This window comes from Chiloscyllium plagiosum, chromosome 13, assembly GCF_004010195.1.
Source record: "Chiloscyllium plagiosum isolate BGI_BamShark_2017 chromosome 13, ASM401019v2, whole genome shotgun sequence".
NCBI classification, from domain to species: Eukaryota; Metazoa; Chordata; class Chondrichthyes; order Orectolobiformes; family Hemiscylliidae; genus Chiloscyllium; species Chiloscyllium plagiosum.
The window spans coordinates 12,286,123-12,303,358 of record NC_057722.1 but is presented as its reverse complement, the minus strand read 5'-3'; the positions used below and the strand labels follow the sequence as shown (position 1 = coordinate 12,303,358).

Below are 17,236 nucleotides of genomic sequence, written 5' to 3'. Positions count from 1 at the left end.
AACCCGGGTCTCTGGCGCTGTGAGGCAGCAGTGCTAACCACTGTGCCACCGTGCCGCCCAGGAATGTTTAGGTTAAGTGAATTAGTCAAGGATAAATATAGGATCATAGAGTAGGAGAATGGGTTTGGTGGATACTCTTAGGAGGGACGGTGTGGACTTGTTGGGCCGAAGGGCCTGTTTCCACACTGTAGGGATTCTATGATTCTATTCTATAAACGGCAATTAAAACAACCTGTTTCTTTTAACGTTTGAAAACAAATTTTGTTCAGATGATGCTGAAGCCTATGTTGCTCTAAAGCACAGTACACCAAATTTTTAAAATGTATCTTGATGACTCAGATGTTTTAAACTGACAGTTAGAGCTCAAGTTGTTCCACTGCTGTATCAAGGACTAAATGCATCATCAACTGTGTAGCTGAAGAGAACAGGAAATATCTCAGATCAAACTGTGAGCTGCACCGAGTTGACAAATCTCAGCTTGGGCAGCAATACAATTGTCTTTAGTGCTCCTTGACAGGCAAAGAGATGGGACCTCAGTCAAAGCTCCTGGTAGTTAGGTAGTGATTCCTGCAATAAACTGCATACTAGCACCCTATCAGGAGAAGACTCATTTGGTTGTGATCTCCCACCTCACCAAGTTCAATAGCTTTCCAGTATTCTGAAAGTAACAGGATGATTGATGCTTGCAGAACCCAATGCCAGCCTAAGTGATCGTCCTTAAGAAAAAATGTCGTGAGTCAAATGGAGAAGAAAGTTGTGAAGAAATAATAAAAAGTAATAAAGCTGAACTCAACAGAAGACTGCGATGCAGGGTTTGACAAAGTTTGGGTTGAATAAAATTGAACTTAATAGGAGTTGGGGGAAAAAAGACCACTGCTGGATGCATAACTAATAGAAACGGAGGTTGCTGAGCTTGTTGGGAAGCCAATCAGGTTAGTCTCTGGATATCACTCCTCCATGTAAATATTTTCTAATCAACCTATTCAGATGTTATTACACACCTCTGGAGCAAGTAGAACTTGAACTTGGGACTCTTGGTCCAGAAGTAGATACACTATCACTGCACCACAAGAAACTGTTACTTCTCAGAATGGGTATTTAATCAGGATTTCTTGGCTCAGCGATAGGTACATTATCACCATGCTACAAGAGCCCTTTACTCCGCAGGGTACTGAACCAGGCCTAAACATTTACAACTGCTTCAATAATGGGTGGAGATGTTTGGAAAATGTTCAGAACCATTCACAACTTCTCAGATATTGAAGTAATCCATGTCGATATGCAGCAAGATTCATGTCACCTAAGTGCCAGTCAATTTTCACATCTCACAAGAGGGAATCTTAGCAGCTGCCCACTCCCACTTGACATTTAATGGCATTCCATCACTGAATCCCATACCATCAATACCTGAGGGTTAACTTGTATCAGAAACTGAATTGAACTAACCACATAAATATGTTGGATACAGAAGGTCAGAACTTGGTCCTCTGCAGTGAGTATCTCAACTTCTGACCCTTCATAGTCCACTATCTATAATTCTCAAGTCAAGAGTGTGAATACTTTTCACTTTCTTGGATTACTTTCGCACCAACAACATTCAAGAAAGCTCAATATAATCCAAGGAAAAGCACCTTGTTTGACACCTCATCAACCAGCTTGAATATTCAGGTCCTCCACCAATGATACATACAGGTTACTGTGTGCATACAGGATAGTATTGGAAGATGTCAAGGCTTTGTGTGTTCAAAACTGGTCCTCAGAGAACAGTTTACACCCAATAATTTTATTCAGCTTGACAACTAAATGCTCAATCTTTTGGCAGGACGTGTATCATCTTACTGGTCAGCAAGTCCAAGTGATTTCAATTCTTGACTTGGTGATGCACCTGTTTATGTTTACCCAATTCCTACATAACAAAATTAAAAGTGGAACGGATTTTCCTCATATTCAGCATCTAATTCAAATTGACTATTGGTCAAATTAGGATATGACCGTGTGTAGGCAGGTGGGATTATTTTGGAATGGAATCACGACTAGCGCAGACATGGTGGGCCGAAGGGCCTCCTTCTGTGCTGTACTGCTCTATATTCTACAATGGGGAGATCACAAGAAGCAGCCCCATTTGTATTCAGGCACAGCAGGAGCCTTCTTGCAACCCTATTACAATCTGCAGATTTTCGAAAAATTCATTTGTGGGATGTTAGTATTGCTGGCTGGCTCAACATTTCTCGAGAAGGCAAAAGGGAGCTGTTTTTTTGAATTGCTGCAGTCCACTGATGCAAGTATGCCCACAATGCCTTTAGGGAAAAAGTTCAAGGTTTTTGACCCAGTGACACTGTAGGAATGAACGATTTACTTCCAAGTCAGGATGGAACGTGGCTTGGAGGGGAACATGCAGGTATTGATGTTCCAAGGATGAAAGGGATAAAATATTGCTTGTGACTAAAGCAGAGATCGAAAATATTAAAAGAAAAGGTCCACTACGTCATTAATGTCACCAAATGACCAAAGGAGAGAGTATGAACATACCTTGCATAGTACACACTTAAAAAGCCACACCAACTCCGTTAGTTATGCACAGACATAAATGCTTTAACATAGATTTCTTTTTCAAGAAGTCTACCCACTTAAGTTGTAGCAGCAAAAGGGACAAAAAAAAGTCAGAACAGATCATGAAGCGAGAAGCAAATGTGCTGCCATTCAGGGCCAAATGTTAGTGACATCATGCAAGAGCAGCATGTGCCAAAGAAGAGATACCAAGCCACACATCCCTAACAGATACCATACAGTCAAAACTTCCATGATGACCGTCTACAGTGGCATTCTATTCCCCTCAATGCTGAATTTGACAGCCCTTTGCATCTTGTTTAGCCTCCTCCTTTCTTCAAACAACCTCTTGTGTTTTTCCAAGCGGCTTAACTCTTTCCTTGATGGCTAATAGGAAAGAAAGGGTGGTAACATTCAAATATGGATAAATCGTCACTCTTACTTTGAAACACATTTGCAACAGGGTCTGATGGGTATGTCTAGGACATGGTTACGCTTAGGAGAACAGAGGTTATTAGGAATATAAGAACTGGAGCAAGCCATTCAGCCACTTCAATCTATTCCATCATTCAATGAGACCATGGCTGATCTGTGGATTAAATCTTTGGCATATAGCCCTTAATGCCTTTGCATTTCAAAAAACAAATCTTAGATTTAGAATGAACAACTCAACCTGCATCCATTACCTTTTGTAAAAGAGAGTTCTAAACATCTACCACTTTCTGTGTCGAGGGGGAAGGTGGTGTGGCAGGGTGGGATGCTCTTCAGAGGCTCAGTGTGGACACAATGGGCCAAATAGCCTGCTTTTATAGGGATTTATGAAACATCTGTGCTCCTTTTCCTTGCTCAACCCCAGTTGAGAAGAGTCAAATAAAAATGTTAGCCCATTTCCCGCTTCCTCTTATGGCCCAGACAACCCAACTCTCGACTATCCAGTAGTAAAATCGGTTTCCTCAAGCTCCCTTCTCTAGTTTGAACATGATGAAACACCGAACAGAGCTTAACATCCCCTCACTCAATATGGGTGAGATGGGGGAAAATCAAACTTAGATGAATCCACGCTAGTCATAGGAAATAGAAGCAGAATTAGGTTGACCCATCACCACCATTAAATTCAATCATGGATGAACTTATGGATGATGTCATTTTCTCACATTATTCCCACAATCCTTTGATATTTTTACTATTTAGGCAGTAGAGTAACTGTGATTCACTGTATTCTTTGAAAGTTTATTCCTTTCAGAATTGACATTTTCTGGAAGACAGTTCACCAAACTTCAAACCATTTATCACTCACCCTGCTTGCTTCAATCTCTACATTCCACTTTGGTCTAACAACATAATCACGGTTTGATGGTAATGGCACTCTGGCTCGTGCACAGAATCCTGGGTCACCAGGCCTTAGTGCTCTGAAATGCAAAGAAAAAAATGCACTGTATGCTTGAAGATCAGACCCAATATATGCAGATTAAGCCGCAATCATTTCTGTGTCTGAAGACTGCAAAATAAACTAACTTCCACCGCATTCTCCTTTCCCATTATTTAAAAAGGAACATTTGCAAAGGAGTGATGAATATACAGTCTCAGAAAGTCCTGGTTTTATATCCAATTATTTAAATTGTCAGTGATTATAATTTCTCCAGTTTTCTCCTTCACTCAATCTGCCTATCACTTACTTTTCCTCTCCTGTTAACACCTTCTCCAGGTCTCTGCGAGGAGTCTGCCCACCAGAACTAAGGAAAAACAAAACCAGTGTTATTTCATTCCTTCAACAACTTACAGACACTTAGAGACACATTTAGATAAAGGCACTGACAGGTGATTGCTTATCATGGGAAAACAACACAAAATAGCAGCTCCCTTTTCCTCTTTTCTAAATGTGTAGGAATTCAAGCTTTGTTACTTAACTAAACAATGCACTCAGCCATCTTCTGCAGAAGGACCAGTCAGGAGTAACATACAAGAATGTATTATTTTTCAGGTATCATTATTACAAATTCTGGATAAATGATAACTGTCCAAGGAAAAAATGTATACTTCTATTTTCTGATCTCTGAATTGATGTTTTCTTCACCATAAAATATTCTGCTTATTCAAAATTAGTGATTCTATTCTAATTGCTTGACCTCCTACACATAGAGCTTCCTACTTGATGTATTTGATTACAAACTGCAGCTACCCTTTAGAAAGGACAGAGTTCCAAGCATCTCCACACAATTTATTTTTCAGCTAACTGGGAGTTGACATTTGTGCGTCACTTAACTAGCATGGAGAGGAAGAGAGAATAAACATGTATCTGTACAGTACATACGACATTATGGCCAAGTTAATACTTTAGAAGCACAATGCAATAAGTGCACAGCAACGTGCATCATAAATTAGCAGATGACTAGTTAACTTGTTCATGGTGGTATTGGCTGAAGGAGCAATGTTGGCTAAGAAAACAGCTCCAATTGCTCCACGGAATGCTTTGTAACAACCTGAAAAACCTGAAATGGAGTCTATGTCACAGAATAAAGGGTTGGCCAATGAGGATTGAGATGAGAAACGCTTTCATCCCAAGGTTGTGAAATCATTGCAATTCTCTCCTCAAAGAGTTGTGGATGACCAGTTGTTGAATACATTCAACACAGAAGTTTACAGATTCTTGGAAGATAAAGGATAAGGGGATAGTACAGGAAGACAGAGTTGAGGTAGAAGATCAGCCAAGATGAATGTTCCAAAAAGCTTGAAGCATCAAGTAGTTTGTACCAACTTTTTAAGTTCGTTTTAAGTTAGCACATTGAAAATGCAGAAACTCCTTCTTACTATAGAGTACTGAAGTAGCATTCTAGCTGATGTGGCTTGAAAAGATGACTCTACAATTCAGGGTTAAAGAGGGTTACCTACAGACGCAAAACACATGAGAAAGTCGCTCAATCCTCATTCATTTAATTTTTATACTTAGATTAGATTAATTCCCTACAGTATGGAAACAGGCCTTTCAGCCCAACAAGTCCACACCAACCCTCCGAAGAGTAAACCACCCAGACAAATTCCACTACCCTATATTTACTCCTGACTAATGCACCTAACACTACGGGCAATTTAGCATGTCCAATTCACCTGGCCTGCACATCTTTGGATTGTAGGAGGAAATTGGAGCACCCGGAGGAAACCCACGCAGACACGGGGAGAATGTGCAAACTCCACACAGACAGTCACCCGAGGTGGGAATTGAACCCGAGTCCCTGGTGCTGTGAGGCAGCAGTGCTAACCACTGAGCCACCGTGCCACCCTATCTTATTGGCAGCCACTTCAGAAAACTGACTACCTATCCACCTGGTGGCCAATGGTACACGATGAATGTGAAAAAATGGGGAGAAATGTCTTATATATAGCTGGAGTGGAGATTTCAAACAACCAAATGCGCTCTCCACCCACAACTACGCAGTAATTGATACAAATGTCCCCTGTCCTATTCTTAGATTAATTAGTCTTAATAGAGAATTCAAATTGACCCCTTGGATTTTCTAATTAAATGCCATAAGATGATGTTGAACAGTGAAGTACATAGATGTACTGTTTCACAGTCAAACAAAGTCATTTGTGGTTCCTTTTTAAATTACAATCTTGCTCCCCAAATCAACAGCATTTCTTTCTAAAATAGGGTTTTATCAAGTCACAGATGTACGGCACAGAAACAAACCCTTTTGTCCAATTAGTCCATGCCGACCAGATATCCTAACCTTATCTAGTCCCACTTGCCAGCATGTGGTCAAGAACCCTCTTAACCCTTCTTATTCATATAAACATCCAGAAGCCTTTTAAATATTGTAATTGTCTCAGCCTCCACCACTTCCTCTGGTAGCTCATTCCACACGCATCACCCTCTGCATGAAAAAGCTGTCCCTTTTAAACCTTTCCCCTCTCACCATAAACCTATGCCCTCTAATTCTGGATTCCCCCACTCCAAGGAAAATGCTTGACTATTTATCCTATCCACGCCCCTCATGATTTTATAAACCTCTATAAGGTCACCCCTCAGCCTCCGACACTCCAGGGAAAACAGCCCCAGCCTATTCAGCCTCTCCCTTTAGCTCAGATCCTCTACCCTGGCAACATCCTTGTAAATCTTTTCTGAACCTTTCAAGTTTCACAACATCCTTCCGATAGGAAGGCGACCAGAACTGCACGCAATATTCCAAAAATGGTCTAACCAATGTCCTGTACAGCTGCAACATGAATCCCCAACTCCTATACTCAATGCTCTGTGCAATGAAGGAAAGCATACCAAACGCCTTCTTCACTATCCTATCTACCTGCAACTCCACTTTCAAGAAACTATAAACCTGCACTCCAATGTCCCTTTGTTCAGCAACACTCCCCAGGACCTTACCATTAAGTGTTTCAGTCCTGCTCTGATTTGCTTTTCTAAAATGCAGCATCTCACATTTATCTAAATTAAACTCTTCTGCCACTCCTTAGCCGACTGGCCCATTTGTTCAAGATCAAATTGTACTCTGACGTAACCTTCTTCACTGGGAGAAAGAGAGGACTGCAGACTGTGGGGCAGTGAGTAGGAAAGTGACATCACCATTCACCGTGACGATGGTGGCTGGAGCAGCCGCATGGCTATTGGCATCTGAGCGGTTCCAGAGGCCAAGAGAAGCTTCTGGAATGGGTGAGAAATGCTGAATATTGAACTAAGTACGTGAAAGTTTGTTTAACTTACGTTCTTTTATGTCCAATATGGCGGAGAAAAAGCGTTTGTTGAGTGTATGAATACTTCTGAGGATGTAAAACAGCAGAGGTCCTTTGCAGGTCTGGGAGACTGTGGCCCTGAGCTGTGGCAGGGCTAATTACAAGGAGAGTAGGTGGTGGCACACGGCGGAGAGTCTGCAGTGCAGGATCCGGAAGGAGAACCATTTCTGCAGGTTTTGGATTTTGGTAGATACTGGTCGTCCTGTTCAGGCCCAAATTGTGACGGTCTGAATGTAGTCCGGAGTCCATACGGGATCAGTCGATCCCATATGGCAGTCACTGAGGAAGGAGATGTGGCTGAGATAGCAAGTCTGCTTCAGGACATGGCTGAAGAACCTCAGGGCAGAGGAGATGACCTGGGGGGTGCAGTGAGAAAGACTTCCGGAGATCCTTGTAGTGAGACAAGGAGAACTTCTTCAAGGTAGGCAACCTTGGAAGAGGCTTCATGTTAAGGTTAAAATCAACTAGGAGAAAGTGAGATCTTCTTTGCTGTCTACCTCAACTCCATTTTTGATGTCATCTGTAAACTTACTAACTATACCTCTTAGCTTCACATCCAAATCTTTATATATATATGAGTAGTAGTGGACCCAGCATCAATCCTTGTGGCACACCACTGGTCACTGGCCTCCAGTCTGAAAAGCAACCCTCCATCACCACCTTCTGTCTTTTACCTTTGAGCCAGGTCTGCATCCAAATAGTTCGTTCTCCCTGTATTCCATGAGATCTAACCTTGCTAACCAGTCTTCCATGGGGATCCTTGTCGAACGCCTTACTGAAGTCCATTTTGATCACGTCCACCGCTCTGCCCTCATCAATCCTCTTTGTTACTTTTTCAAAAAACTCAATCAAGTTTGTGAGACATGATTGCCCATGCACAAAGCCATGCTGACTATCCATAATCAGTCCTTGCCTTTCCAAGTACATGTAAATCACGTCCCTCAGGATTTCCTCCAATTACTTGCCCACCACCAATGTCAGGCTCACCAGTCTTTAGTTCCTTGGATTTTCCTTACCATATTTCTTAAACAGTGGCATCATGTTAGCCAACTTCCAGTCTTCTGGCACTTCATCTGTGACTATCAATGATACAAATATCTCAGTAAGGAGCCCAGTAATCACTTCCATACCTTCTCAGAGTTTTAGGGTACACCTGATCAGGTCCTGGGGACTTACTAATTTTTATGCTTTTCAAGACCTCCAGCAGCTCCTCCTCTGTAATATGGACATTTTTCAAGATGTCACCATCTATTTCCCCACATTCTATATCTTCCATGTCTTTCTCCACAGTCAACACTGATGCAAAATACTTGTTGAGTATCTCCCCCATCTCCTGCAGCTCCATATATCGGCTGCCTTGCTGATTTTTGAGAGGACCTATTCTCTTACTAGTTACCCTTTTGTCCTTAGTGTATTTATAAAATCCCTTTGGATTCACCTTAACCCTATTTGCCAAAGTTATCTCATGTCCTCTTTTTGCCCTCCTGACTTCCCTCTTAAGTATACTCCTACTGCCTTTATACTCTAAGGATTCACTCGATCTACCCTGTCTATACCTTACATATGCTTCCATCTTTTTCTTAACCAAACCCTCAATTTCCCTAGTCATCCAGCATTCCCTATACCTATCAGCTTTTCCTTTCACCCTAACAGGAATATACTATCTCTGGACTCTTGTTATCTCATTTCGGAATTCTTGCCATTTTACAGTTGTCCCTTTTACCTGTGAACATCTACCCCCAATCAGCTTTTGAAAGCTCTTGCCTAATACCATCAAAATTGGCCTTTCTTAAATTTAGAACTTCAACTTTTAGATCCAGTCTATCATTTTCCATCACTATTTTAAAACTAATAGTTATGGGTCGCTGGCCCCAAAGTGCTGCCCCACTAACACCTCAGTCACCTGCCCTGCATTATTTCCCAAGAGTAGGTCAAGTTTTGCACCTTCTCTGATAGGTATAGCCACATACTGAATCAGAAAAGTTTCTTGTACACACTTAAATTTCTCTCCATCTAAACCCTTAATACTATGGTAGTCCCAGTCTATATTTGTAAAGTTAAAATTCCCTACCACAATCACTCCATTATTCTTACAGATAACAGAAATCTCCTTACAAAGTTTCTCAACTTCCCGATTACTATTAAGGGGGTCTACAATACAATCCCAATAAGTTGATCATTCCTTTCTTATTTCTCAATTTCACCCAAATAACTCCCCTGGATGCATTCCCAGGAATATCCTAAGTATAGCAAAAATGCTTATCAAAAACGCCACTCCACCTCCTCTCTTGTGTCCCTTTCTATCCTTCCTATAGCATTTATATCCTGGAGCATTAAGCTGTCAGTATTGTCCATTCCTGAGCCACATTTCTGTAATTGCTTTGATATCCCAGTCCCAAGTTCCTCACCATCCCAGAGTTCATCTGCCTTCCCTGTTGGGCGTCTTGCATTGAAATAAATGTAGTTTAATTTATCAGACCTACTTTGTTCTCTGCTTTGTTCCTGCCTGTTTGACCCACTCCTTTCCCCAAATGTATCAGTCTCAGATTGATCTCTTGCCCCATTATTTCCCAGGGTCCCACTCTCCCCCCCACCTTACTAGTTTAACTCCTCCCAAGCAGCTCTGGCAAATCTCCCTGCCAGTATATTAGTCCCCTTCCAATTCAGGTGCTTGGCTTCAGTGATGTTACAACAACTTTAGGGAATTGATAAGATATCCCCAAACAAGCAACTTGCTTTCAATCCACAATCAAGGAAGTATTTTTTCTGGCCAGACGGAGTTCACTATTTCATCAGTTTCAAAGTAATTTACGCAGCTTGATTTCACAGTGACCTGAAGCCAGGCCAATGTCAATGAAAGAATTTAGACTGAGCATTCACGTAAGACCAGTGAAGCTTGAACCCGTGGCTGCCTAGGGAGGCTTCTTCCCCCAATGGTTCAAACATAATCAGAAGGGAACAGTTGTACAGGAAACTTTGATCAATCTTTACTGCTAAGTACTGAAATAAATGATAAAATTAAATTAAAAAAAGAAACAAAATCATTGAATCGAAAACCTGTAGTCGCGTCCTTGATCTGAAGAGACGACATCAGCTGCATTATCATCGCTGTCTTCATCCCTAGGGTCTCTTTATAAATGAATGAAGCAGAGTTTAAGGCAGCTGTTGTGGACAGCCATGTTGCGAACTGACAAATAGATTGTAGGTGTTATGGGAACTCCGCAACATGATCGTTTATACAGAATAATAAAGACAATGTAAAGCCTGGTGGAGAAAAAAAATTAATCTAAAACAGAAACTCAAGTGACAGAAACAGAGTGCACAAAGTGACAAACTCGATAAAACTAGGAGAGCCATGGTTGATTAAAAGGAAAAGGGTGGAAATGATGTGTGTACATTTTGAAGTCTGGACTCGTCCCATCGAATACTCCTGTGGGACTAATGGGCTGTTCAGATCTTTTACCTGCTTGTGAATGGGAACTTTCAACCCATTTTAACAAACAAATTGGTGAAGTTATGCTCTCAGGAAACAAATTGGCAAAAACTTTTAGACTTTTAAAATGTAATGCTATCAACAAGAGAAAAATGATCACACATTTTCCAATGATATAGATAGATTAATGTGCTCCCCATTCACATTTGCCCAACACCAGTACCCCTGTGCAACATGCTTCCCTTAACTTGTGAAGAAACTTTTCGAGTTAACAGTGTATATTTAATAGAGGCAGACCTGACAATAAATTCAAAAAAGCTGTTTAGACTAGGCATGTGAATATTTGTAACAAAATAAATATGATAATCAGACTAATCACCGATATGTCAGCATTTCAACTGAAACCATAACCAAGACAGTGGTTTTTACCTACCAAGGTAAAATCTGGCAAAATGCTGCATTGTCCTGCAGTAGAACTTTCAACAGATTTAGTGCAACGTCAGGAAATACTGGGTTACATATAGTGTGTAAAACCTTCTCGATTCTTGGAAAGACATTCAGCTTCCATATATTAATAAGATTGCTGACATGGAGCAGGGAGGGAAATACCAGGCAATATGTCTCCACTGGGGAGTGGGAAGGATCATGCAAGGAGAGATCCCTGATTTGAGGGATCACTGGCAGCTAACACACAGCCTTTATGAAATTGCCAGATTAAAGAATTCGGGTGATTTTTTTTCCCCAGTATGAAAACTTTATTCCAACTTTTCTCTGCAATTCATAGTGTTATTATTGGAACATCCTAAAGGAAATCTGAATCAATGTGGCAGGTTTCAAGCCAACCCACTCGAAAGAGAGGAAGGTCAAACAAACACCCATCTTCTGATATGAACTGATGTTAAGCCAGGTTCTGAATAATCTGATTCATTTAATTGTAACATCCTATTAGAACTTACCGGATCTCAATTATAATCTTTCAATATTTGTTCAAGGCAATATTTAGAGGGGGAGTGAGACAGTGGGATGACTTTCAGACTGTTCTAGCAATTAGCTAGCACCAAATGACCTGCTTCAGTTTTTATGGCTGCAATACATTTTAGCATTCATGAAACAGCTGATAAAGCTTTATAGATGGCCATGTTTCTGCCATCTAAGCTTTCAATGATTGAAGGCAGGGTCTTACAGTGACTAACTCAGAGATGGCCAATGAAATGTTTCTCCGTTGTGAGAGAAATGCAGCCGATGAGTTGTAAACAACAGTTGTTGCAGAATGGGAAAGGCGATTCAACCAACTGTTGAGGATAATTTTTCCTCAAGGTGATTGTAGTATTTCCCATTTATATGTTAATCCTGAACAAGTGAGAAACATTATATAATAAGCCAACAATTAAAGGCAATTCACCATAGTGTGAACCCCACTCAGTCTGAGCCATGGTCACTGTGCAAACCCAGCATAAGTCTGAGATGGGCTCTCCATCTGTTATTCAGTTATTTGTAAATTTTTAAGCTTCGAATACTGATAACCATTTAGCAATGTTACAGCAAATGTTTGCAATACAGCTTGAAAAAGTCTCTCTTGTAATATTCGCTACCAGACCACTGAACATTGTACTGGTTTTGTCAATGTAGTCCCCAGCCTGGAGTTAGGTGCATTATAAATTTAATGGGAAAGTTGAGTTTAATTACTATGTAAGGGAAGTCGATGTGAAATATATCAGTATTCAATACAGTTCAATAATCAGACATGAACTGATCTTTGACAATAGCAAAAATATGACCCTTGAAAATTCTCTTATTAGTATGTTTTAAGAACCAAGTTTAGATCCCTTTACACTGATTATATCCAGTAAAACATCAGTTCACATGATGTGCCTTAACAGACCACGCACTCTTGCTGCAATGGAATCAGTGCATCAGAATATAGATCACACAAGTGAATTGAAGTCACTCACTGATGTGTAATACACACACTATTTTAAAGGTGCGCCACCTGAATAAAGTAATACCCGCTAGCATGTGAATGAGCTTTAGCTGAAATAACACACACCAACAAGAAAAACTGGAAACTGGAAAACCAACTGTAGGCCATAACACTATCAACTGTCCTATTATCTGTACTTCAAATGATGCTTCATCCCTTTGAATCTGCTGAATTCACCAATCACTTTATGCGTTTGTTCAGACTGAAATCAGTTTTGCAAAGAAGTGGAAGACGTTTAATCTCCTGGCAAGACTTCTGAGACTGAACTTTATGACCACAAATTGGGCGTTCCCCAGATCAACTAAGCATGATGATATTGGGTTGGCAACCTCACGTTATCACACCTTTCTCTAATATTAAAGACGACCAGTCGGCATGGAAATTGCAGGCCTGGTGGTCATTTTGAAATAGCTTGCTCATTTAGTTATTGGGCTTTGCTTGAGAGTCAACTGTATGCAATTTCTTTTCTATATATTCCATTTTCTGGGTGTCAGATGAGAAAAAAATTTGGAATGCTTTACAAAAGGTACAAGAAAGCAGCACAAGAGCCAAAGTTAATGTGATGATTAACTTGCAATGTGGTCATGGCTGCATATAACAGTAGAGTCAGCTGGTAAAGCCTGTATGTTTTGACTTCATTTATTCACTGTTTTGTGCCTGCCTCAAGAACTAAGGAGAGATTGAGGGGCTATTGAACTTTTACACCAATAGCAATAACCTACTTCCTGTTCACAGAATAACTGCTCTTCGACCCGTTGTTCTGACCAGATGCCCAATTGAAGCCTCCTTAGCCCAGGGCTAAATAATGACAGAATGTTTGATTCACCGTACTAACACGATGATGGTGGGAGCGAGTGCACACTTACTTCAGCCCTGCTTCTCTCAACCTGTCAAATCCGTGAAATCTAATCCTTCCCCTCTCTCTCCCAAGAAACCTCCCCAAAAAGTGAATTTGTTAAATTTTCAATTTAACAAGTACAGTCTCAAAAACAATCATTTTGGTTGAATTCAGTATTTTCCAAGATAGGACTGAAGACAGAATGAGGAATTCTCAAATTCATTTGATCTTTAAATTGTCAAAAAGAAATTACAAGATTAGAGTTGATAGGGGTATGGTCCACTCTTTGAGCCGATTTCTAGTACTACACCTTTAACACTGTGCTTCTGTTGTCAAGTACCTGCTCAGGCGCCGCCGCATTGGCATCTGGTCAAGGTCTCTTTGCTCTCGTTCCTCCCGGGTCATACCTTTGTAATTTGATGTCAGGCCAAAGATTGGTCTTGACCACTCATCTGAATTAAAAACAAAGTACAATACTATGTCAATTAAAGCATCCTGCAACACTTAAGTCCATCTTTCAGTAGGCTTCTCCTGCTACTACTATATATAGGCAAAACTATCATCCTCACCAATCTCCTCCAATCTACTCAAACAACTTAAGTTGTTTAACTTTGTCACTGCAAGCCTAAGCTACCATCCTGGATGAAGAAATTAGCCAGGACTTTGCTCTTGATTCTTTTCCTGTGTTGCCTGCTGACCAATATACATGGCCGCAATGAGGAGAATTGCAGGCTCTGCTATGATACTCTACATGATCAGATAGCCTGCTTGCACTCAGCCTCTACTAGGGATATAAGACTGGAAACCAACCACGGGAGTACATGTCAGCAACCTCCGCAAGCTACTTCAGAATGATCTTTCCTTTATGTGATACATGGGTTCCAACGCTGGTGTCAGCATTCAAAGTAACAGAATTATAGCATCCCTTCAGTTTCAGCAACTAGACAATCCCAATACATCTGTTCCACTCAGAAAATCCAAAATGGCAATTCCATCACTTCAATATATGCATAGAAAATGTACACATGCACAGTGTTTTCTGAATTATCTCTATACAGTGCATGAATTTCTCATGGGGGCAGGATCTGCTGGAATGATTCCATAATCGCATGACCTCTCGTTATGGTCATGTCCAGAGTATTGGGATCAAGGGCACCAGTGGAAACCAGCAAGAGCTAAAATTCAAAGGAAAAAAAATTCAAGAGGAAAGTACAGAGTTAGTAAAAGTGAACATACTGATAAGCTTTCCAGCCAGTTCCTTGTTGCTCCGGTTCTCTTTTGGATGTTTATACAAGTACATCACACAACGTCCAATCCCACTATGCTTCAGAGTCTCCTGACTCACACTGGGCAACTGTAAAATTAATCAGTGACATTTGAAGGTTCCAAGGAAAGGCAGCATAGCAACACAGCTAATAACTTGGCAAGAATGAACAGTAAAGCCGCCAGGGGGCTTTGGTGTACTGACTGGGAGGTTTGAGAACAAAATGGTATAGAGTAGTGTTGTGGTTATGCCACTTGTAGAGTCACAGGTAGACAGGGCAGTGAAGAAGACTTTTGACACACTGACCTTCATCAGCCAAGGTACTGAGTATAGAAGTTGGCAAGTTATATTGCAGTGGGGTATTGAGTACAAGAGCTGGCAGGTCACATTAAAATTGTCCAGGACTTTGTTCAGCCTCATTGAGAATAAGGTGTATTGTTCTGGTTGCCATATTACCAAAAGGATGTGTACGCTTTGGAGAGGGTGTAGAGAAGGTTTACGAGGATGTTGCCTGGTATGGAAGGTGCTAACTATGAAGAGAGGTTGAGTAGGTTAGGATTGTTTTCATTAGAAAAAAGGAGATTGAGGGGAGACCTGATTGAGGTCTACAAAATCATGAAGAGTATAGACAGGGTTGATAGAGAGAAGCTTTTTCCCAGGGTGAGGGATTCAATAACGAGAGGTCATGCGTTCAAGATAAGAGGAGAAAAGTTTAAAGGGGATACACATGGAAAATACTTTATACAGAGGGTGGTAGGTGCCTGGACCGTGTTGCAGAGGCAGGCACGGTAGATTCACTTAATCTGCGTCTGGACAGATGCATGAGTAGATGGGGAGCAAGGGTTACAGACCCTTAGGAATTGGACAACAGGTTTAGACAGTGGATTTGGATTGGTACAGACTTGGAGGGCCGAAGGGCCTGTTCTTGGGCTGTAAATTTTCTCTGCTCTTAGTTGTACAGGATGTTGGTGAGGTCGCACGTGGAGTATTGTGTTCAGTTTTGGTCACCTTGTGCATGAGTAGATGGGGAGCAAGGGTTACAGATCCTTAGGAATTGGACAACAGGTTTAGACAGTGGATTTGGATTGGTACAGACTTGGAGGGCTGAAGGGCCTGTTCTTGGGCTGTAAATTTTCTCTGCTCTCTTAGTTGTACAGGATGTTGGTGAGGTCGCACGTGGAGTATTGTGTTCAGTTTTGGTCACTTTGCTATAGGAAGAATGTTATTAAACTAGATAGGATGTTATTAAACTGGAAAGAGCGCAGTTGCCAGGACTCAACGATCTGAGTTACAGGGAGAAGTTGGACAAGCTAGAATTTCTTTTCTTTATAGCGTTGGAGATTGAGGGGGGATCTTATAGAAATGTACAAAATCATGGAGACAGGGATAGGGTGAATGCACTCAGTCTTTTTCTCAGGTTTGAGGAATCACAGAGGAGAGGGCATCAGTTTAAGGTTAGAGGGGAGAGAGTAAAAGGGAACATGAGGGGTAACTTTTTTACACAGAGGGTGGTATGCATATGGAATGAGCTGCCAGCGGACTCAGGTGGCTGTTGACTCGGGTACTTTAACAACATTTAAAAGGCATTTGGACAAATACATGGATAGGAAAGGATTGGAAGGCTATGGGCCAAGTGCAAGGAAATGAGATTAGCATGGATGGACATTTTGGTCGACATGGACCAGCCTGGTCCAAAAGGCCTGTCTCTGTGTTGTAGGACTCTATGATTTGTAATCCAGACGTCTGGACTACTGACCTGAGACATCAGCTCAAATCCAACCATGGCTTCTGGAGCATTTAATGCAAGTATTTATATAACACATGGAATAAAAAACAACTTCATCAATAGTCATGACCATGGAATTTTTGGATAGACACAAAAATTCATCCGATTCGCCAATTCTCTTCAGGAAGGAAATTCTTATTGATGTATATTAACTCTGAACCCACAGCAGTCTGGACAACGTTTTACTACTCTCTGAAACAGTCTAGCAAGGCTCTGTAACTATTTAAGAGTAATTAGGGATAATGATTTACTAGCCTTAACATCTCTATTATTTCCTGTGTTTCTGTTAAGTTCCTTAAACTTAATTGGTCTAATTCATAAACACTGACTACAACAGCAGGCCACAAAATGGATGAGCCTCTCTTCCTACAGGCCTTTCATATCAGGGAGGCACAAATTAAGAATATGATGAAATACTTCCCACTTGCCATCACTTGAGAAGCTGGCACTCATCTATCATTATTTTGGATTAGTGGTGCTGGAAGAGCACAGCAGTTCAGGCAGCATCCAAGGAGCAGCAAAATCAACGTTTCAGGCAAAAGCCCTTCATCAGGAATAAAGGCAGAGAGCCTGAAGCGTGGAGAGATAAGCTAGAGGAGGGTGGGGGTGGGGAGAAAGTAGCATAGAGTACAATAGGTGAGTGG

The 17,236-nt window shown here is 41.1% G+C and overlaps 1 protein-coding gene across 5 annotated transcripts in view; it reads right to left on the bottom strand.

Moving 5' to 3' along the window:
• The window catches only part of LOC122555771 (protein IWS1 homolog A), a 57,108-nt gene that overhangs the window by 2,426 nt on the left and 37,446 nt on the right, over positions 1-17,236 (bottom strand). For 2 of the 5 annotated variants that reach the window (XM_043701889.1, XM_043701890.1), the window contains exons 11-15: positions 14,779-14,896; positions 13,883-13,994; positions 10,348-10,419; positions 4,224-4,280; positions 3,845-3,956 (exon numbers count right to left, since the gene is read on the bottom strand). In XM_043701889.1, coding sequence (XP_043557824.1) covers positions 3,845-3,956; positions 4,224-4,280; positions 10,348-10,419; positions 13,883-13,994; positions 14,779-14,896 — 471 coding nt within the window. Of the gene's footprint in view, positions 1-2,787; positions 2,935-3,844; positions 3,957-4,223; positions 4,281-10,347; positions 10,420-13,882; positions 13,995-14,778; positions 14,897-17,236 lie in introns of all 5 variants that reach the window. The other 3 variants (XM_043701891.1, XM_043701893.1, XM_043701892.1) reach the window with 3 other exon arrangements.